Source organism: Danio rerio, chromosome 12 (genome assembly GCF_049306965.1).
Source record: "Danio rerio strain Tuebingen ecotype United States chromosome 12, GRCz12tu, whole genome shotgun sequence".
NCBI lineage: Eukaryota > Metazoa > Chordata > Actinopteri > Cypriniformes > Danionidae > Danio > Danio rerio.
This window is the reverse complement of record NC_133187.1, coordinates 49807501-49828714: the sequence shown is the minus strand read 5'-3', so window position 1 is coordinate 49828714 and position 21214 is coordinate 49807501. Positions and strand designations below refer to the sequence as shown.

The window sequence follows — 21214 nt, the reverse complement described above, 5'->3', positions numbered from 1 at the left end:
TTATTTATTATGCTGAACCAAAATGAAGATAGTTTGAAGAATAGCTGATAACCATTGACTTCCACAGTATTCTACTATGGAAGTCAATGGTTGCAGGTGTTCAACATTCCTCAAATTATCTTATTTGTATTCAACAGAAAAAAAACTTGAAACCACTTGAGGGTGTAAATAATGAGTATGGTTTTATTTTTGTGTGAACTGGCCCTTTAAGTAGCCTATGTACATGGATTATATACATGTACAGTATTTATTTTGATTAGAAATTAATAAATTAAAATATACCCAAATTTATGAAATCTTTAATTATTGATCTTATATTTATTTTTTATACATAAGGTTGAATCTGCAAATACAAACAGATGGAGCGCATATAAATATAATTAATTCGCAATAACGCAGTGCACCATCATTATTATTATGATTACACCCTGTAGTGTAGTGCAGAATAATAACTGTAGTGCTCATCATGTATTGTAATGTGTGCGCGGCCGCGTGGACAGCAGGAGCGCGCTTGTGATTGGCCGCGGATCCCTGCGCGTTCACGCTCTAGTTGTGAGATTTGCGCGTCGCCGCTCGCTGGAGGAGAGGAAAGCGATAGTTGTCATACCGAGGGGCAAATAACTCATGGTTTCCAATGAATAACTGCCCCTGGAGCTCCACCGCCAGCTGACGACCTGCCCTGCGCGACGCACGCGGACGAGGAGCGACTCCCGCGCGATCCTGAGAGGTAAATCTGTGTGTTTGTTCGACGCGTGACGCGCCGCTGGAGCCCCGAACCGACCATCCGCGCCCGCCTCAGCCGCTCCAGGCCGCGGGACCGAGAGTGTGTGTTTGTTTGTGTGTTTGTATGTGTGTTTGTTTCAGAAAGCAGAGGTGTATGTTGCTACTGATGCTGCCTTCAGGACTCCCTCTCACTCTCCCCCTGTGTGTGTGTGTGTGTGTGTGTGTGTGTGTGTGTGTGTGTGTGTGTGTGTGCAAGGCATTAATGACACACCGAGATCACGTTCATCTGGAGATTTAATGCTTTATTCCTAACAGCAACCTCATTCGCCAGTCTATGTGTGTGTGTTCGACAGCAGCTGCTCTTATATATACATATCTATCTATCTATCTATCTATCTATCTATCTATCTATCTATCTATCTATCTATCTATCTATCTATCTTGTTGACACTCTTATATCCATCCATTAATCTTTATCCAGTACTGTCTGTCCTTCATAACATCTAACTGCTCTCATTTGACCATCCATCAGTTCTTACATCCATCCATCCATCCATCCATCCATCCATCCATCTGTATATTGTTGTATCTGTCCATCAGTTGTTTTATCCATCCATTCATCCACACTTCATTCTGTAAACTCTTGTATTCATCCATCCATCACACTGTTTAACCATCCATCTACTCTTCTGTCCTTCTCTCCGTCTGTCTTTCTGTCAGACTACCCCTCTATTCATTAATCCATTCCTCATTCTGTATATTGTTGTCCATGCATCCATCCATCCATCCATCCATCCTTTTGTCTCTCTCTCCATCTCACTGTTTGACCATCCCTCATTCTGTATATTGTTCTTTATTCATCCATCCGTCCGTCTGTCCGTCCGTCCATCAATTCATCCATCATACTGTTTAACCATCAATCTATTTTGCTGTCTTGCCCTCTTTCTGTCAGGCTATCCCTCTATTTATTAATCCATTCCTCATTCTGTGTATTGTTGTCCATCCGTCCATCCATCCATCCATCATACTGTTTAACCATTAATCTATTTTGCTGTCTGACCATCCATCTATCCTTCTGTCTCTCTCTATTTCTCTGTCTTTGTCTGACCATCCCTCTATCCATTAATCCATCCCTCATTCTGTATATTCTCATCCATCCATTTATCCGTCCATCCATTCCATTGGTGCTTTGTTCCATACATCCACCATCTGTCCTGTCCATTGGTCCATACATCCATCACTCTGTTGTTCCATCCATCCATCCATCCATCCATCCATCCATCCATTTGTCCGTCTATCCATCATCTCTCTCCTATCTGCTCGTCCGTCCGTCCGTCCGTTCATCCATCCATCATTCCTGTCCATCATTCCATTCATCCATCCATCCATTGGCCCATCTATCCACCTGTCCTTCGGCCCATCTATCCGCCTTTTTCATTGGTCCATCAATCCTGTCCAACAACCAATCCATCCGCCTGTCCAATGGTCCATCAATCCTTTTCCATTCATCCATCTATCCTGTCGATCGGTCCATCTATCTGCCAGTCCATTGGTCCATCTGCCTGTCATCCATCCATCTATCTTGTCCATCGGTCCATCTATCTGCCAGTCCATTGGTCCATCTGCCAGTCCATTGGTCCATCTGCCTGTCCATTGGTCCATCTGCCTGTCCATCCATCCATCTATCCTGTCCATCGGCCTGTCCATTGGTCTATCCATCCTGTCCATCAGCCCATCTATCTGCCAGTCCATCCATCCATCCATCCTGTCCATCGGCCTGTCCATTGGTCCATCCATCCTGTCCATCGGCCCATCTATCTGCCAGTCCATCCATCAATCCTGTCCATCGGCCTGTCCATTGGTCCATCCATCCATCCATCCATCCTGTCCATCGGCCCATCTATCTGCCAGTCCATCCATCCATCCTGTCCATTAGTCCATCCATCCTGTCCATCGGCCCATCTATCTGCCAGTCCATCCATCCATCCTGTCCATTGGCCTGTCCATTGGTCCATCCATCCATCCATCCATCCATCCATCCATCCATCCTGTCCATCGGCCCATCTATCTGCCAGTCCATCCATCCATCCTGTCCATCGGCCCATCTATCTGCCAGTCCATCCATCCATCCTGTCCATTGGCCTGTCCATTGGTCCATCCATCCATCCATCCATCTATCCATCCATCCATCCATCCATCCTGTCCATCGGCCCATCTATCTGCCAGTCCATCCATCCATCCTGTCCATCGGCCTGTCCATTGGTCCATCCATCCATCCATCCTGTCCATCGGCCCATCCATCCGCCTGTCCATCCATCCATCGGCCCATCCATCTGCCTGTCCATTGGTCCATCCATCAGCCCATCCATTCGCCTGTCCATCGGTCCATCCATCCATCCTGTCCATCGGCCCATCCGTCCATCCATCCATCCATTTGTCCATCCATCCATTTGCCTGTCCATCGGTCCATCCATTCATCCTGTCCATCGGCCCATCCATCCACCTGTCCATTAGTCCATCCATCCTCCTGTTCTTTGGTCCATCAATCCTGTCTAACCGTCCATCAAACCTCTTCATAGGCCATCCGTCTGCCTGTCCATCCATCCATCTCTCCTGTCCATCAACCCATCAATCAGCCTATCGGCCCATCCATTAGTGCATCCATCCATCCTGTCCATCGACTCATCCATCCGCCTGTCCATTGTTCTATCTGTCCATTGTTCTGTGACTGTTTGTGTCTGCGAGTGTTTTTTTTCCATATTGTGAAGCAGTTCCTAGAGAATTTTAAATGAGAAAACAGTGGGTGTGACTTGTTTTTTCTCCTGCAAGCTGATTGGCTGCTGTAAAGTAGGCGTGTCATTCAGAATAATGGGGAAATGATTTGAGGAGAGTTATTACAACAGACTCCTCCCCCTTTACCCTTTCTGCTTGTCAAAACTGACAACTGGAGGGGCGTGGTTAAGTATGTTAGCCCCGCCTACTACCTCAGAAAGCCCTAATCCTGTCCATCGGCCCTAATTTAACTGAAAACAAATTGAAAGTGCATTTTCGGATTTCAATTAAAGATTACTAGGGCAAACTGTAGTTTTGTCCCTAATGACAGATGAATTGTTCACCACAAAACTAGCAATGCGAGCTAACGACATGAATACGGTTAGTTTTGATTTGATGCATACTTTAATCTGCTGTGCTCCTCTGTGTGTGTGTGTGTTTCTGCAGGAGTGTCCAGCTCTTCAGGCATGGCTCAGCCCAGCTCGTGTGCTCAGGGCAGTAATGGTGTTGCAGACGAATCTCCCAACATGCTGGTCTACAGGAAGGTCAGTAATAGTCGCCCTATTCTTCTCCACGCTCAGCCGGGAAGCGTGTGATGGAGCTCTGGTTGGTTTTGTGTTGAAATAATCTGATGAGAAAAGCGTTATCTGCTTTAGTTTGTGGCTGTTAACTCCAACAATAGTCTTCATCATGCAATAAGGTGTAAGAATTCGAGGTGCTCTGAGTCTGAGTGATTTCAGACGTATATATGTGGCACTGAGATCTTAAAGGTGGACATAAATCTCTGACAGATTAGATTTGTTCATATTTAACCCAATGTTTTCTTTTTTTTAACAACACATTATTTAGGGTAAGGCGACGCAGTGGCGCAGTAGGTAGTGTTGTCGCCTAACAGCAAGAAGGTCGCTGGGTCGCTAGTTCAAGCCTCGGCTCAGGTGGAGTTTCTGTGTGGAGTTTGCATGTTCTCCCTGCGTTCTTGTGGGTTTCCTCTGGGTGCTCCAAAGACATGAGATACAGTTGAATTGGGTAGACTAAATTGTCTGTAGTGTATGAGTGTGTGTGTGAATGTGTGTTTTTGTTTCCAGAGATGGGTTGCGGCTGGAAGGGCATCCGCTGCATACAAACTTGCTGGATAAGTTGGCGGTTCATTCCGCTGTGCCGACCCCGGATTAATAAAGGGACTAAGCCGATAAGACAATGAATGAATGAATGAATGAATTATTTAGGGTAAAAAAAAAAAATCTGAATTGTGGGATGTAAAACAAAATGTAAGTTTAACAAAAATTAAATCCAAAAATCCATAAATGTGATGTACTGTAAACAGCCACATTTTCCTGATTTACATTTTAAAAATATTACAATTACTGATTTACAATATTGCAAGTAATATTTTCAATTTAATGAAATAAACACCAGTGTACAGTCAAAACAAGTTGTTCTCGGTTATTTAAATAACATTAATATTATTTAATAATAAATAAGTAATATTAATAAGTAATAGTACTTAATAAAATATGGACAAACCCAACATTGGATTATTTTTTTAAATTAATTTTAAAGTGCACTTTTTAACCAATGATTGTGTTTGTTCATATTTGACCCAATTCTTGCAACAACCCAGCATGTTTTGGCTGTTTTCCTTTACATTTACTTTTTTATCACATTTATAGGACCAAATAAAAATATTACACACTGATTAATATCTGGGTCAGAACAGCAAGAGAATGCAAGCATCATCAGCATCATCATCATCATCATCTCCATTGTCAACCTGTCATATTTATTACAATTCATCAAATTACAATTGCATAACAGTTTCTGTCATTATGAGGTGCCACTAGTAGCAGACCATCAGCGCAGAGCTTTAAAGAGACACGAGCTCTATTTACCTTTGCATGATTGTGATGTGGTGGCTCAGTGGTTAGCACTATGGCCTCACAGCAAGAAGGTCTCTGGTTCGAGTCCCAGCTGGGCCAGTTGGCGTTTCTGTGTGGAGTTTGCATGTTCTCTCAATGTTGGTGTGGGTTTCCTCCCGGGTGCTCCGGTTTCCCCCACAGTCCAAACACATGCACTATAGGGGAATTGATGAACTAAAAAATTGGCTGTAGTGTATGAGTGTGAATGTGAGTGGGTGTTTCGCAGTACTGGGTTGCAGCTGGAAGGGCATCGGCTTTGTAAAACATAAGCTGGAATAGTTGGCGGTTCATTCCACTGTGTTGACCTTTTAAAATAGAGACTAAGCTGAAGGAAAATGAATGAATAATTGTGATGTTTTCTGGTTTGTTTGTTCAGGAAATTTGTATTGTATGAATAAAGGTGATTAGAGGTAAAGTCTAGAAGGGATACAGCTGCACATACTCGCACTCAATCAATAATAATAAATGTTAACAAAAAAGTGCAAGGTAAAAAGTAATCGAGGCTGCGATATCTGCTACCAGATCTATTTTCAGCTGTCACACACCCACATGATGGTTATACGCTATAGTAATTTATAGTCAATAATACAGTGACACAAGTAGGGATGCAACGATTATATATTTTGGTTGTGCGATTATAGTCTGAGGAATAATCATGGTTATCACGATTATTATGCATTTATTTCAAAACACTGCTAGTTTAGAAAAATCACATGAAAACTCTTTATATTTTAAAATGTTATTTATTGCTGCTCAGTAACCAAATAATATGGCACAAAATAATAATAATAATAAAAAACAAACAATAGTCCATTTCTCTTTGGACTTAAAAACACATGAAAAAAGTTGGCATTTAAACATAAATAATAATTTTACACTGAAAATAAATGTCAATAAAGAAAATAAAAAATAAAATGTAAATACATTTAAGATAAATAACTAATTAATTAATTAATTAATTTTACTAAATAAAATAAAATATATTACAATAAATAATTAAAAAAATTAATATAAATAATAAACTAAAATAAATAAATGTAAATAAATTAAAAATGAATGATAAAAGTTGGCATTTAAACATAAATAATAATTTTACACTGAAAATAAATGTCAATAAAGAAAATAAAATGTAAATAAATTTAAAATAAATAATTAATTAATTAATTTTACTAAATAAAATAAAATATATGACAATAAATAATAAAAAAAAATAAATTAATATAAATAATAAACTAAAAATAAATAAATTAAATGTAAATAAATTAAAAATGAATGAAAAAAGTTGGCATTTAAACATTAATAATAATTTTACACTGAAAATAAATGTCAATAAAGAAAAAATAAAATAAAATTTAAATAAATTTAAAATAATAATAATTAATAAATTTTTAATAAATAAAATAAAATAAATTACAATAAATGAATATTTTTTAAATAAATTATTATAAATTAATACATTAAAATAAATTTATTAAATGTAAATAAATTAAAAATAAATAAATTAAATAAATAAATAAATAAATTTAAAATAAATAAATAAATAATTTAAAAAATAAACAATAAAATTCAAATAAATACATAAAATAAATCACATTAAAAATCGATAAACAAATAAATAAATAAATAAGTAGTATTTGTCTAATGTAAATTTGTTAAATATTAGGTAAGTATTTCTCTTTTACAGTGCAGAAATGTATTCAAAGGCTGCTGAACTTTTTGATCAACTATATAACAAAATCACTTAGTGTAGGGCGCTCGCGGCATTCTTTCAACTAGTAGGTGCGTCTGGAAAGCACGAGTCCCTTGCTCTATATATGCAAGCCACACACCTTCATTGGAAATAACTTGCAAAATACACGATATGTGACTGGCCCTTAGGTAATCGCTTTAGCCATAGTTAATGCAGTGTGCATGGTGTACAGTACAAGCTCATAACTTCAAACTAGCGCTCAGTTGGCATCACTTTAAGTTGCAGCAGTTTTGTTCCATGCAGGAACACAGTGTTGAGAAGCCTTACGATTAATTAACCATGTCGAATTAAAGCACGGTTAATAGTGAAATCGGTTAATCGTTGCATCCCTAGACACAAGCATTCTGACAATGACACCTCCAATGGAGATCAGGATGTTGCACAATCAGCTGAAATGTTGGTTATGTATGGGCGAGATATATTGCATCACCAGAAATGATTGAGGTCGTGTCCATTTGTGATAATAAGTTGATATATTGATTTTTGTGCCAGGCCTAATGAGTTGTTCTGATCATTTGAATCAGTTTTTCCTGTAATAAAGGGCAGTATAAAGACTTCAGGGAGGTCGACTGGCTTATGTTGAGTTTTCCATTTTCAGGCTTGAATATTTGATGCTTTAAAAGGATGATTTTAGAGACTCTAGCAGCTTTCATATGGAAAAAAAATCCCTCCTGAGGCTCTTCGTCTCTAAACTTTTCTTTTGAAGCATTTCTGCAAACTTCCCTCTGCATATTTCTTCTCATTTTTGCTGGTGTATTTCAGAAATTATTTCAAGAACGCCACTAGTAAACGCCTAAAATTCCTCACAAAAGTCTTGTTGCCTATGCAAGTTTCAGGAACAACAAATAATAAGTTGACTTCTAGTTGATTATTTGGCATCGGAAGTGTCTTATATGAAAGGCAAAGGCCTCAAGATGACGCTTATTTGAGCACAATAAAATCTGATCATGCCTTTAATGATTCCATAAGGACAGTGCGGTCTGACTCTGCTTAGACTAAAGTCTCATCACTGAACAGAAATAATGTCCAGTATAGAATATAAAGTCCTGCTGCAGTGGAGACAGAATGAATATTGTGTCTGACTCCATCATGAGCTTGGAGGACTGCATCCATACATCTCTGACATGACTCAAATCACTGATTAATAAAGTCATCTGGAATGAAGAAGAAAGCCTTCCTGCAGGACTCCCAGAGTTCATCAAGAGTCTTTGTGTTCATCTTCAATGCTTCCTCCTTCATCTTACCCCAGGCATGCTCAATAATGTTCATGTCTGGTGACTGGGCTGGCCAATCCTGGAGCAGCTTGACCTTCTTTGCTTTCAGGAGTTTTGATGTGGAGGCTGAAGTATGAGCAGGAGCGCTATCCTGCTGGAGAATTGTCCCTCTCCTGTGGTTTGTAATGTAATGGGCAGCACAAATGTCTTGATACCTCAGGCTGCTGATGTTGCAGGTCTCTCGCACGCCCCCATACTGAATGTAACCCCAAACCATGACTTTTTCTTCACCAAACTTGACTGATGTCTGTGAGAATCTTGACTCCATGCTGGTTCCAGTAGGTCTTCTGCAGTGGTGATGATTGGGATGCAGATCAACAGATGATTCATCTGAAAATTCAACCTTCTGACACTTTTCCAAGATCAACTAGATGTCAGGTTATTATTTGTTGCTCTTACAACCGAGATCAAGACAAGACTTTTGTCAGGTAGTGTAGTACACCTAAAATGCTGTTTTAAGTCTAGAAGGGATACAGCTGCAGCCGGACGTCAAGGAGAATTATTTATGCTATTAAAATAATACAATTGCCGATCAACAACGAGTGTATTTACATTACTGTGAGGTCTGGGGTTGAAGTAGATGTTAATAAAATAAAGTTTCTAGGTGATTAATAAATAATATGAATAACACTCTGTATAATTACTGTTTTTACATTACTGTGAGGGTTGGGTACACATCAATAAAATACAATTTAATGTGTAATTTATTAACTAATATAAATAATACTCTGTATAATTACTGTTTTTATATTACTCTCAGGGTTGGGGTTGGGTACACATCAATAAAATACAAGTAACGTGTGATTTCATAAATAATATAAATCTCATTAACTTCCGCAAACAGCTGTATCTCTCCTAGCAACAGCCATTTTTTTATTATGCAGCAAAATATGCTCCATATTTCCTTTATAAGAGCTCAGTGTATCATCAGGAGCCATGCATATTGATTTGGACTCGTTTCTGAGTTTATTTTTAATCTCATGAAAACAGTAACCATTGACTTGCATTAATTAAATCACCAACGGACCACGAATTCAGCTAAAGATCTTCTATAAATATTCTTCTGAGCAGTGAACTTTTACCCGAGATGTGTTAATATAGTGGGCGGCACGGTGGCTCAGTGGTTAGTACTGTGACCCCTCACAGCCATAAGGTTACTGGTTCGAGTCCCGGCTGGGCCAAAAAAGCGAGTGGCTGCACAAGTGTGCTGGCAGTGACCGAATCAGCGAAGAGTGAGTGCTGTTAAGAGTGTTTGGAGAGACGTTTGGCAGAGATGGTGGGTTTAGCTGTTGCCCGAGATCATGTGAGGTTTCCACAACAAAGGGAGCTGAGTGACGTCACTCTACATAGACGCGAGCCTTAACCACTTAAACTCTGCGGACCCGGTACCGGGTCCGTGACGTCATCGACTTTCGCTTTCAGATTTAAAGGGCAAGCGTTGCACCAGACCCCTGTAAGTGGTTTCGTTTGAAAGTGTAGAATCTATATTTTATGCACATATGCATCACTTTGGTTTTTATTCTACTGTGCAAAAGTAATTTACACTTAAATACACAGTATTTTGGATACCCGAGCTGGTTGTTGAACATTGGTTCATTTTCATATTTTTCATACGACACATGTACAAGTTATAGCTCAAATGAAAGCTCTTGCCGGTGCTCATACAGTTCTAGCATTGTTTTTACTGGATTATATTCACATATCAAACTATTTCTGAATGAATCTCGCTGTTTCCATGGCGCAGAAGTGAAAACAATACATTAATGATCAATAAGCAGCCCCAGATAGCACAGACAGCTGTCATCTCTTACCTTATGCTGTGCGCTTCAGGGCCATTCTCCTCTGTTTTTGAGGTGATGTGCATAAGTAATCCTTTTATATGTCTGACGTGCTCCAAACACAGTGAATTATGTTTGATCAAACAAAAGAATAGTGAAATATGAAAACAATGATCGCTCCCTGTGGCTTGTACAGCTCCTCTCATCAGTTGGAACACAATAACTTTTGCATAGATTATGGTGGAGACAATTTTCTGTTTTCCTATGATTACAGACATGTGCAGAAACCACCAACATTAATTACAGCACGCTAGACCACACACAACCTAAAAGATACACTTTCACATTTGAGTTTATAACAAATAATACAAAAAGCGCTTCTTTTAGGTGTTTATTATAACACAGACGACATATACAGATATTTTAAACCCTTTCAATAGTGTTTTATGAAAATTTAAAGGGTTTTCTTTAAAATGATACCAAATGTTTGCATTTACACCTCTGCATGTGGATTTGGGAAGCTTTTAAATTTGGGGAGGCAAAATCCAGGCGGAAATCTCCAAATAGCAGCAGAGTTGAACTGGTTAAGTGATTTCCCTCTAGTTCAGGTACTTTACATTTTTACAAAAAAAAGGAAAACAAAACGCTAGCATACCAGCATCATTGAAGGGTTGAATGCCAAAGCGATGTGTTTACAGCTGTTGACCTTTTCCGTAACGCTTCTACTCGTTGAATGAACTGTTAGGGTGCGTTCACACCTGTGAATGGATTCACTCGTTCTGAAACAGGGCCTAAAATTGTTACAGTGTTGCTCTTTGCTCTTGGAGCGGTTCGCTTTCACACTGCAGTTTCTAAACGGACCAAAAGAGCTAAAACAAGTCACGTTCAGCTGTCAGGGGGGTGGTAGTGGTTTGGTGGTGTTTGACAGGGTGCGTGCGACGTGTCTGAAGAGCTAGGACGGATGCCGTGGGGAGGGGTGAGAAGGCTGCAGGACGTATATGAGAACCGGGAGGAAGACGCGCGATTTCCTGGAAATGATCACTCGTTTGCGGTCACCCAGGAGTCTCTGTGCATTTGCGGGAGACTAATGAAACTTCTGAGAGACTTTGGATGTCTGGAATGACCTCCCGCCCTACTCATAATTCTCTTCATATAGCCGTATGCCTATTGCATATCCATAATAGACTGTGATTTAACCGGGCTCAGATCGTATCGCTTTCTCTCTACAATCGATCCGCTTCAGAGTTCATTTCAGTCAAGCCGAGACCACCTCATTCAAGCGATCTTGGAGCGAATGTTTTGCCGCGGATCCGAGCACGATTGCTGGATTCACATATGCCAAACGAACCGCGCTAATTGGGTAAACGAGACCGGTTCCGAAACAAAAGTGTAGGTGTGAATGATTGGTTAATATCAGCTGTCAATCACTCAGCCAACGCCTTCTGCCTTCAGATGACTGAGATACAACTGCGAAAATGTGAAGCGCTGAAGATGAGAGAATGAAAATAACACTGACAGATTTAGTTTAGAAACCACATACAGTTACTAATAATGGCACATCTTATAAGTGATCATGTGCTGAATGTTAATCCAGCATTTACACTTTTCCATGAGTTGACAACAGACTTCCAGTGGCTTCAAGTCCGCTATGAACATGACTAAAGCCGTTCACTGTAAAGTCTTTGGGACGGGGTTTGCAGGTAACAGCGTTTGCCACTGAATCTACACATTGTAAGCGTGAGAGATGCTGTATAATCCTTCATTTAATCCTCACCATGCTGTTAGCCGTGCTAGCGGCAGCTATATGTAACATTTAACACAGCTCATGAAAAGACCGTTATTGTTATTAAGATGACATGCAAATAATAAGTTCCATATCAACATAAATGTGGGACGGGGCAATGGATCACGATGCTGAGTTTGTCGGCCATCGGCGATGGACGGTGCCATCGTCTGTCAGCACAACCCTATTAGATACGGATTATTATTATTTCAGTGGATGCCTTTTTCTTTGCGTGTGGTATAAATTGATCATGATATTTTCATAAAACTGTTTATTTTCAGTTTTGGTTATGAGCGAGGTGTTGGTGGTGATCTTTCAGTGATGGAAAATGAAAATATTCCAATACGCACTCATTTGGTGAATTCGTGTGTATTTTGTTTGTTATGTTTAGTATAGTTGTAGTCGATGGCTTTTAGCTATCTGGGCTAAAGTTAAATTTGTAATATTGACGGATTTATTCTGTTTGGCTCCCCAACAAAAAGTAAAATATTACCTACTTGGGGTTTAAGGTAGGGCCACCGTTACACTGCTAAAAAAAATGGTACATCCTGGGATGTATTTGGCACTCTCCAGAAATGTATACAGGGGTACTTATCAATAATGAGCCTGGGTTGATTTTAGTTCTTCGTGTCGTGAAGTTCATAAAGGACTTTCCACTGGGATTTTCTCTTGTTTGCCGTTTAATAAACACATCAGCCAGAGTGATTCCGGTGGATGTTTTACAGTCTGAGTCTGTCTGGAGACTCATTTCTGCAGGATCTGCGCTTTTGAGATGTAAGTCAGGAGTGCATGAGCCGCTCAGCACAGTTTAACCTGTTTTCAGAGAGGATTGATGCTCTGCTTAATGATTTATTCAGTGAATGGCAGATTACTGACACAGCTTCATTCTCAAATCCAGCGCGTCCCAAGAGGCAAATATGACTGTAGCAACATCCGATTAGATGAACCCAAACGCACAGCACTGAGTTTAAAGGGATAGTTCACACTAAAATCTTCATTTACGACTCTCTGTACCTGACCTATTTTACAAGTTATAAATGGAGAGCACAGAGAAAATAAGCATGTTAATATGTATTTTCTTTCTTTCTTTTTTTATTGAATTGTTTTTAATTATAATAAACATAGTAGTGCTGGGCGATTTGGCCTAAAATCAAAATCTTGATTAATTGAATATTTTACCTCGATTGTGATTAATGAAGGATTATTTTATTTTTATAAATATATACAGTTGAAGTCAGATTTATTAGTCCCCCTTTGTTTTTTTGTTTTTTAAATATTTCTTATTTAAATATTTTCAAGGAAATGTTCACAATATGTCTGATAATATTTTTTCTTCTGGAAAAAGTCTTATTTGTTTTATTTTGGCTAGAATAAAAGCAGCTTTTAATTTTTTTAAACACCATTTTAAGATCAATATTATTAGCCCCTTTAAGCTATATATTTTTCCGATTGTCTACAGAACAAGCCGTCGTTATACAATAACCTGCCTAGTTACCCTAATTAGCCTAGTTAAGCATTTAAATATCACTTTAAGCTGTATAGAAGTGTCTTAAAGAATATCTAGTCTAATATTATTTACTGTCATCATGACAAAGAGAAAATAAATCAGTTATTAGAGATGAGTTATTAAAACTAATATGATTAGACATGTGCTGAAAACATATCTCTGTTAAACAGAATTTAGGGGAAAAAAACAGGGGGCTAATAATTTTGACTTTAACTGTATATATTTTGCCTTCATCGTTCACTAACAGTGCATTTTGTACAGTAAATACACTCACATATTACAAGTCAGATTTCTGAATTTTTTCTCATTAATTGATTTTAAATAATTGAAGGAAACACACACTATCTACTATCTATGATTATTTATTTAACATCAATGTTGAACGACCGAAATTAAAACACACACACCGCCTAAATCCAACAGTCAGTATTTTCATATAGAAAAGTGAAAATAAATAACTTGCACTTTTGGAAACAAATTATTTTCAGTGCTTTTCATAATAAAAGTAGAAAATAAGCAGCATCTCTTCTAAATAAATATTTTTAACAGTGCATTCCTTGCATCTTCTGTTAACAAATATTTAAATGTAAATAATCGTTTGAATGTAATGGAAAATATGCCGTTGGGCGATGTCGACCAATTTTGCATCGTACAATGTTTAATATGTAACATCGCGATGGACGATGGCATCGTCATAATAGGTGGCGGTGAATCAATTATTTATAATGAATTAATTCATAACAAATTAATTATTTGCAGCCTACCGTTTCAACTAGCTGACCCTCATGGTCTTAGCTTAACTCATAACTAAATTAATCATAAATAAAGAGAAGTAACGCACAAATTACCACCGGTAAAACTCTCTCCACGGGACTCTGGCATAAACAGGCAGAGTGATCTGTGTCCTTATTATTATCATTATCATTATTAACTAATATTATTTATTATTATTATTATTATATTATTATTTATTATTATTGTAATTTATTTATTCAATATTATTATTTATTAATGTTATTGTTATTAATTATTATTATTATTTATTTATTATTATTATTATTATTATTATTATTATTAATACTACTGATATTTTTTATTATCATTATCATTATTTATTAATTGTTATTATTACTATTATTGTTTATTATTATTATTATTTAGTTATTTAAAATTTATTATCATTATGATTATTATTGTTATTTATTATTATTATTATTATTATTACTACTACTACTGATGATAATAATAATAATTATTATTATTATTTATTATTATCATTATCATTATTTATTAATTGTTATTATTACTATTGTTTATTATTATTATTTAGTTATTTATTATTATTTTATCATTAATTATTATTATTATTTATTATTATTATTATTATTATTATTATTATTATTATTATTATTATTATTAATATTATTCTAATCTTGCACAATATTTAATGCATTTTTCAAATGATAAGACTGTGAACTTAAACCTTTCAATTATATTTACAATTTTGCCATTTTTGACCTGTTTCAGTGATAATCTTTTAATAATCTTAATTTTGGCCTCTATATGAATAATTCTATTTTTGCATTAAGTTGAATGAGTGCTTTTGACCTGCTTTTATGTTCTGTTCATGTGTGTGTGTGTGTGTGTGTGTGTGTGTGTGTGTTGTCTTTGAAGCTGAGAGACTCTCGCAGGGTTTCAGATCACTGTGACCTTCATACAGTTACTCTCTAATGCTTTCAACATCAGTGATGTCTGAGAACTGGCCTCAGATCTGTTCCTGTTCACATTTATTCCTCTGTCTTCACTTTAAGCAATCATTCATTTACTTTCGGTTAATCCTGGGTTATACTCAACACGTTCGCTAGTTTGCTTAAGTGCGTGCTGCGAATGTGCACCGTGTTTGATTTGAGTTGAATATGAAACACTTTCAAGAGATTTTGTCTGAAACAGCTGCACAGACATCTTTATGATCCACCCATGAGTGATCATAGGAATAACCAGATGATCAATAACTCTTGGCTAGAAATTGCAACAGCAGTGGGAAAGGAGGAAAGTTTTTGTTAAAATGTTTGGAAAATCCTGAGGGATGAGTTTGTTAAAGGGGTGGTCCACTACGATATTATATTTTAAACTTCAGTTGATGTGTAATGTAGCTGTGTGAACATAAACAGCATCTCTGAATGTAAAATATTCAAAGTTTAATGCAAAGGGAGACCTTGATTTGTACAGAGTTAGCTTAGCAACGCCTACAATTAACGAATTTTGGGGACTACAAAAAATACTTCCGCCCCCTGTGAGATCACAAAAGTTCGTTATTGCGCATCCCACACTGCGCAGGTAAAGGCCGTGGCCAGAGGCGCTGTAACGTTACTGCAGAGAGAGAAATGCCATCCTGCTGTTTCCACAGAGCTGTTCTGTTTCTGTTGTTGGGCTTCCAAATGACACGACCCAAACACAGAAGTGCTTACAGTTCAATATTAATTATGTTCCAGAGAACTATAAAATACATAGCAAGCATGATTTGACAAAACACAGCTTCCAGAATCTCTCCCAGTTCAGTGCTGGATTCAGTTAAAATCTCCTCAAAGATGGAGCAAGGAGACGCTGTGAACTCTGAGTCATGACCTGTAAGTGTTTTTATTTGTTAAAATTGATCATGACATGTACAGTGTCTAACTTTAACGGTGTGTTGTAGCAAAGATGTAAACAACGGGAAATTATGGTAACCGCTAACGACTTAGCTAACGTTACAAATCCATATTTATCAAACGGCTGTAAACGCACACACACACATACACATACACGCACTCTTGGCCAGCACCTGCGTCTCTCTGTGTGAGACGGCAGAATTTCTCTCTATAGGCAGCTATGCTATGCGTTTTACAACTCGGACAATAAAGTCGCAAAAGATATGTGAACGATTCATGTTACTTACACAGGCATATTCCGCATATGCATGAAAGACGTCCTGTAACGCGTTGATTTAAAAAAAATACAGCAATGATTTCCCAACTGGAGTGTAACATCAAAAACAAATCAATCCAGGCTCACAAAGGTCTCATCTCACATCTTGTGCTTTATTCTGTCACCATAGAAAATAACTTAATCCGAGCATGAGAGAAAAAGAACAATAAAAATCTCTCCCGCGCACATGCGCTTCTCGTGTTACAGATACTTCATCGTATACACGCATAAACACACTAAAAGGCACAGAAACAGTTAAAGGAGCCGCATCCCATTTTCACTCGTTACAGACACGTGTTGACTGACTGACTGACTGACTGACTGACTGACTGACTGACTGACTGACTGACTGTTTACACAAAACGCGCGTGCTTGTCAGGGCGTGACGTGAAGCCGATCGGCGAATCACAGCATATTATGATGATGACCAATCAGAGTCACTTGAGGGTGGGCCTTTTAGAGGAACTAGGAAATATGACAGTCGTTTTCATGTTAGCTGAGTAGCTGTGTATAATCAAAGTGAGATTTATGAAAAAATAACACGATTTCCTTCAAGTTAAACATGACCACACATTGCTTTGCATCTTATTAACACAACCAAGCCTTAAAAATAACATTCTGGACCACCCCTTTAAAGCTGAAAGAGGCCATACAAAAGTGGAGACCCAGGTACACAATCACTGAATCAGTCATAACTTTTACACTGATGTTTATAATACAATTTAGAATTTAAAACAATTTAATAGTCACCAAACTATAATTAAGGAACACATTATTTCTTTAATAACTGAAAAGAATATTTGACCCTGTCTGTTTACAATATACTGATGTCTGTTTCTCTGGGCTTCATTGATGATAATAGTCAGGAATGTTGAACCACTATTGCCTCTTTCGCTTATCAGTTGAGGACAGAAACTAGCCAGACAGTAATGTGTGAATTGTGGAGCGGGCTAAATTAAAAAAAAAAAAAAAAAAAAAAAACATCTGTATTTTTAGTAATTGTACTTTTGTGCTTTTATTCTTGCCATAATAACAATATATATTTGAAGAGCAACTCATGTTCTGTAATCATTAATATTGTCATAAACTTTAATATCTAGAACTGTCCGAGATAAGAACTAAAGCAAGTGATGCATCAAAGTGTGATTTAAAACAAATCTTGAATGGTTATAAAAATCCTTATAATCATTAAAATAAATGATAAAAACAATAAAAAGTAATTAGTTTAAAAATATTGAATGATATTAATGATATTATATTATGTTATTATTATTATTGTTATTATTATTTTTAATATTGTAATTTATTATTATTGTTTTGTTTATTATTTATTTATTATTATTATTATTTATTATAATTATTTTTATTAATATTGTTATCTATTATTATTATTATCATTATTTATTATTATTTATTATCATTATTATTATTATTATTATTATTATCATTATTTATTATTTATTAATTATTATTATTCGTATTGTTATTTATTATTATTGTTGTTATTATTATTATTTTCATTATTTATTAATTATTATTATTATTATTATTATTATTATTATTATTATTCGTATTGTTATTATTATTATTTTTATTATTATTATCATTATTTATTTATTATTATTATTATTATTATTATTATTATTATTATTATTATTTATTAATTATTATTATTCGTATTGTTATTTATTATTATTATTATTTATGTATTATTGTTTATTTAAAAGTAATTCGTTTAAAAATATTGAATGATATTATGTGGTTAACTTTCTACTTCTCTGTTTATTCGTTTGACTTTACAGTCGTTGTCTTTTGACCGCCCCGTGTCATTTTAAAGAGTATCACAATGGCAAACGCTTCAAGTCTAAAAGCCTCGTCTGCTTCGTGAGATGTGCGCGCAGTCAGCAGAGGTTCGCAACGCAGTGCCAGGCGAAAGTATTAATCAGTGATCGCCCCAGTGGAATGAACCGCCAACTATTCCAACATATGTTTTACACAGCAGATGCTCTTCCAGCCTCAACCCAGTACTGGGAAACACCCATACACTACGGGCAATTTAGTCAATCAGTTTCCCTATATCGCATGTGCTTGGACTGTGGGGGAAACCGGAGCACCCGGAGGAAACCCACACCAACACGTGGAGAACATGCAAACTCCACACAGTAACGCCAACTGACTCAGCCGAGACTCGAACCAGTGACCTTCTTGCTGTGAGGCCACAGTGCTAACCACTGAGCCACCGTGTCACCCATTATTAGTATTCATTCATTCATTCATTTTCTTTTCGGCTTAGTCCCTTTATTATTCAGGGGTTGCCACAGCGGAATGAACCACCAACTTTTCCAGCATATGTTTTACACAGCAGATGCCCTTCCAGCTGCAACCCATTACTGGGAAACATCCATACACTCTCATTCACACTACGGACAATTTAGCCTACCTGATTCACCTGTACCACATGTCTTTGGACCTGTGGAGGAAACTGGAGCACTCGGAGGAAACCCACGCCAACACAGGGAGAACATGCAAACTCCACACAGAAACGCCAACTGACCCAGCTGGGGCTCAAACCAGTGACCTTATTGCTGTGAGGTGATCATGCTACCCACTGCGCCACCATGGCGCCAAGCTATTAAATGAAATATATTATTAATCGATTGGTTATCAGCAAGTGCTGTGCAATCAATTAAATCCAATATCGTCCAGCTGATTTAATCTCCATCGTTCAGCGGCTCAGATTCACTTCCGCCGGGCGCTGGAAATGCTGATTGATTTCCAGAGATTGCATTGATTATAATTAAACCGATAGCAGATAGCGGCCCAGAGCTGCTCTTAGATTAATGTCAGGTGTTAATGGATTGAATATCGCCTCATGGATCAGTTTAGAGCACTAATCTGACGCCAAGAGTCTAATGCATCTTCAGATTTACACCTGATGCCCTGCAGCAGAAAACACTGCACATCTACAGCTTAAAAAACGATTGAACACTCTGAAAATCATTTACTCTTGATATTTTTATGTGTGTTTTTTATTATTTTGTATCATTTACTCAGTCTACAATGTAAAAACAAACCCTAAATTGGCAGTTTTCTGTATTTTGTGATTCTTGTTTTTATTTCTGCTTGTGTATTTCTGCTTTTTAACTGCATTATGGGAGCTTAATCTTTCTTCCAACAACTTTTGATCATGAAAAATTGGACTTAAAAAAAAAAAAAAAATATATATATATATATATATATATATATATATATATATATATATATATATATATATATATACATACATACATACATACAGTTAAAGTCAGAATTATTAGCCCCCTTTGATTTTTTAAAAATATTTTCCAAATGATGTTTAACAGAGCAATGAAATGTTCACAGTATGTCTGATAATATTTTTTCTTCTGGAGAAAGTCTTATTTGTCTTATTTTGGCTAGAATAAAAGCAGTTTTAAATTTTTTATGAACCTTTTTAGGGACAATATTATTAGCCCCTTTAAGCTATATTTTTTTCTCGATAATCTACAGAACAAACCACTGTTATACAATAACTTGCCTAATTACCCTAACCTGCCTAGTTAACTTAATTAACCCAGTGAAGCCTTTCAATGTCACTTTAAGCTGTATAGACGTGTCTTGAAAAATATCTAGTCTAATATTATTTACAGTCATCATGGCAAAGATAAAATAAATCAGTTATTAGAAATGAGTTATTAAAACTGATATGATTAGAAATGTGTTGAAAATAATCTGCTCTCCGTTAAACAGAAATTGGGGAAAAAATAAACAAGCGGTCTAATAATTTAGGGGGGCTAATAATTCAACTGTATATATACATACATACATATATACACACACATATATATATATATATATATATATATATATATATATATATATATATTTTTTTTTTTTTTCAATTATATATATATATATATATATATATATATATATATATATATATATATATATATATATATATATATATATATATATATATATATATATATATAATAATTATAAATATTAACTTAAAGGGCACCTATGGTAAAAAAAATCTACTTTTCAATCTGTTTGGACAGATCTGTGTGTTGGTATAGTGTAAAGACCGTCATACTGGGGTGATATGAACACACCCAGTCCTTTTTTTCAGTTTAACTACAAAAAAAGGGTCGGCCAATTGGAGCTGTTTTCAAATCGATCGCACCATTACGTAGGTGTGTGATCCCCCCGCCCACCGAATTGATTGACAGCTGCGCGCATTAACATGTTCCGGTAGTCGCGTGTATATGTCAACAAGACCAGGCAGACATACGCAAAGCAACCGGGAATAAAAGCTCTGTTCTGTTCGCTAGGATCAGCAATCATCATCAAATGTGATTAAGAGTAAGTTTCACATGTTTAAAGTGTTTTAAAACAGAGTATGTGTGTAATTAATTACAGCGTTTTACTTCATCAGCACAGCCGCGTGTCAGAACAACTATAAAAGAAGACACTTCAATCCCAGTTTGTGGAAGTTAAATCAGGTTTATTTTGTACATTAGCATAACAGATATCCACACAGCACTTGAGGTTAGCCTTAACTAAGCTAAGCGCGCTCTGTCTGTCTGCCTGCCTGTGTGTGTGTGTGTGTGTGTGTGTGTGTGCGCGTTAACTTTGTAACGATATTGTGTGTGACTCATCAATGCAACTTCACAATACTGATTAGTAAAGGTTAGTTCTTACTGTAGTATCTCACAAACGCTAC

At 36.6% G+C, this 21214-nt stretch overlaps 1 protein-coding gene across 4 annotated transcripts in view; it reads left to right on the top strand.

Annotated features, from left to right (window-relative positions):
* Window positions 1–554: 554 nt before the first annotated feature.
* The window catches only part of rgs7b (regulator of G protein signaling 7b), a 95406-nt gene continuing 74746 nt past the window's right edge, over window positions 555–21214 (top strand). For all 4 annotated transcript variants that reach the window (XR_012388258.1, XR_012388257.1, XM_073918953.1 and 1 more), the window contains exons 1-2: window positions 555–727; window positions 3943–4040. Coding sequence is in view for 2 of the 4 variants with exons in the window: in XM_073918953.1 (XP_073775054.1) it covers window positions 3963–4040 (78 nt within the window). In the remaining 2 variants the exon portion in view is untranslated. The remainder of the gene's footprint in view (window positions 728–3942; window positions 4041–21214) is intronic.